Here is a 2443-nt window from a genome sequence, read left to right on the forward strand (position 1 = left end):
TATATATATATATATATATATATATATATATATAATACAAATAATAAATGAGTATATGCATATATACGTGCATGTATGTACATACCTACATCTATCTGTGTATATAAATGTATATCTTGGTACAGGACGTAGCAAAAAAAAAGCGTGGAGAAAAGTATAAACGACACACACACATATATATACACGCATATATATATATATATATATATATATGGGGGGATGTACATGTATATATTTACATTACGTGTGTGTGTATTCGTGTACGTGTGTGTATGTTTACGCAAATGTAGCCAGAAGCATATACACAATCGATTAACAGCTCAGGCCCTACGACGACGACGAACACCACCACCACTGTGCACGTTACAACCATCGTCTCTACAACAACAACAACAATTATCTACACACTTACCTTAAACGCCATCAGATGATCTTCGAAACTTGCTCCAAACACGAATTTTGCTCCCTCATCACTGTGGGTGAGGAAATCGGAGACCTGGTCCCCTAAAAACTCGAACGCATTGTAGCCAGCCTGGGTTCGAATGATTATAATGGCCATGATCAGCTGAATCATTAGACCCCAGAACACTGTGTGCCACTTGACCTACAGAAATAGAGAACAACGTCATCATCATCGTCATCATCATCATCGTCATCATCATCATCATCGTCGTCATCGTCAGAGTTGCCGCCGTCGTCATCTTTGTCGTCATTATCGTAATCTTATCATCACTCCCATCCCCACCCCTTTCACCGTTGTCATGATCATGATGATCATCATCAGTAGCAGCAGCAGCACCATCAGAATCATGTTCTTTCCCCTCCTCCTCTTCCTCCTCCACCTCGTTATTGCACTCACCGTTACCATCGTGTTTATCATCATCATCACCACCATCGTCGTCATCATCATCGTCATCACTATTATATCACAACCACCAGTACCATCACCGCCGTCGCAGTCGTCCTCATCACCCACCCACCCATCCTCCACTGCCAGCGTCATCATCATCATCATCGTCGTCGTCGTCAGCAGCAGCAGCATCAGAGCCATCTCCTTCTTTTTACCCCCTCCTCTTCGTTATTGCTCATCATCATGTTTATCACATTTATCATCATCATCACAACCACCACCACCACCACCACAAGCATGACCAGCATCCTCGTCGACGTCGTTGTCGTCGTCATCACCATCATCGTTGTGACTGATCTTGGCAGAGTCAGAAAAATTGTCTTGGCTTTTTAACGAACGCCGTCTCCACTCACTGCTCCGTTCTCTCTCTGTCTCTCTCTCTCCCTCCCTCTCCCTCTCTCTCTTACTTTCTCTTTCTCTCTCTCTGACTTCCTCTCTGTCGCTTTGCCACTTCTTTGACGTTAGCGTGACGCACACGACAGGTACGTACAAAACCAAAAAGTTATTAATATTACTGTTAATGATAATGATAACAGAAACAACAACGACAACAACAACAACAACAACAACAACAATAATAATAATAATAATAATAATAATAATAATCTTTTCTCCTCTAGACACAAAGCCCGAAATTTTTGGCGAGGGAGCCAGTCGATTAGGTTGACCCCCAGTACGCAACGGGTACTTAATTTATCGACCCAGGAAGAATGAAAGGCAAAGTCGACCTCGGCGGAATTTGAACTCAGAACGTAAAGACAGACAAAATACCGCTAAGCATTTCGCCCGGCGTGTTAACGATTTTGCTAGTTCGCCGCCTGCATGATAATAATAAATAATAATAATAACAATAATAATAATAATGATGATGATGATGATGATGATGATGATGGAAACCTACCTTTTTCCGCTCGATTGAGAATATGTAGAAAACAAGCACGTAAAACGCAAGACCTGCTAATGATACGAGATTGTTCGGTTGTTTCATGGCCACTTCCACGATAACCCATATCACCACAGCCAGAGCCAACGCTATCATAAACCTGCCAACGGGACAAGTATATACATATATATATATATATATATATATATATATATATATATATATATATATATATATATATATGTATGTATGTATGTATGTATGTATGTATGTATGTATGTATGTATGTATGTATGTGTGTGCGTGTTTGGGTATATATATATATGTGTGTGTGTATATATATATCTATATCTATATATATATATACACACACACATATATATATATATACATACACACATATATATATACACACATACACATATATATACACACATGCACACGTAACACATATACATACATATATGTATATAACATAATACAATAAGGATCTTTTTTAAAACGGGGGCCACATTTTTCATTAACGAAACACTTTGAAACTTTAAAAAAAAAAAGAAATCCATAAGTTATTCGATGTGAAAGTTGTCGTATTTCTGTAATTTCAACCAATCACTGACGTCCATTCAGCCGATATACATTAAGTGCCGACT

The 2443-nt window shown here is 38.7% G+C and overlaps 1 protein-coding gene across 7 annotated transcripts in view; it reads right to left on the reverse strand.

The window, feature by feature from the left end:
- The window catches only part of LOC106877380 (solute carrier family 28 member 3), a 184474-nt gene that overhangs the window by 14181 nt on the left and 167850 nt on the right, over window positions 1–2443 (reverse strand). For all 7 annotated transcript variants that reach the window (XM_014926270.2, XM_052974563.1, XM_014926272.2 and 4 more), the window contains 2 exons: window positions 1812–1953; window positions 413–604 (listed from right to left, as the gene is read on the reverse strand). In XM_014926270.2, the coding sequence (XP_014781756.1) occupies window positions 413–604; window positions 1812–1953 (334 nt within the window). The remainder of the gene's footprint in view (window positions 1–412; window positions 605–1811; window positions 1954–2443) is intronic.

Source organism: Octopus bimaculoides, chromosome 18 (assembly GCF_001194135.2).
Source record: "Octopus bimaculoides isolate UCB-OBI-ISO-001 chromosome 18, ASM119413v2, whole genome shotgun sequence".
Classification (NCBI taxonomy): domain Eukaryota; kingdom Metazoa; phylum Mollusca; class Cephalopoda; order Octopoda; family Octopodidae; genus Octopus; species Octopus bimaculoides.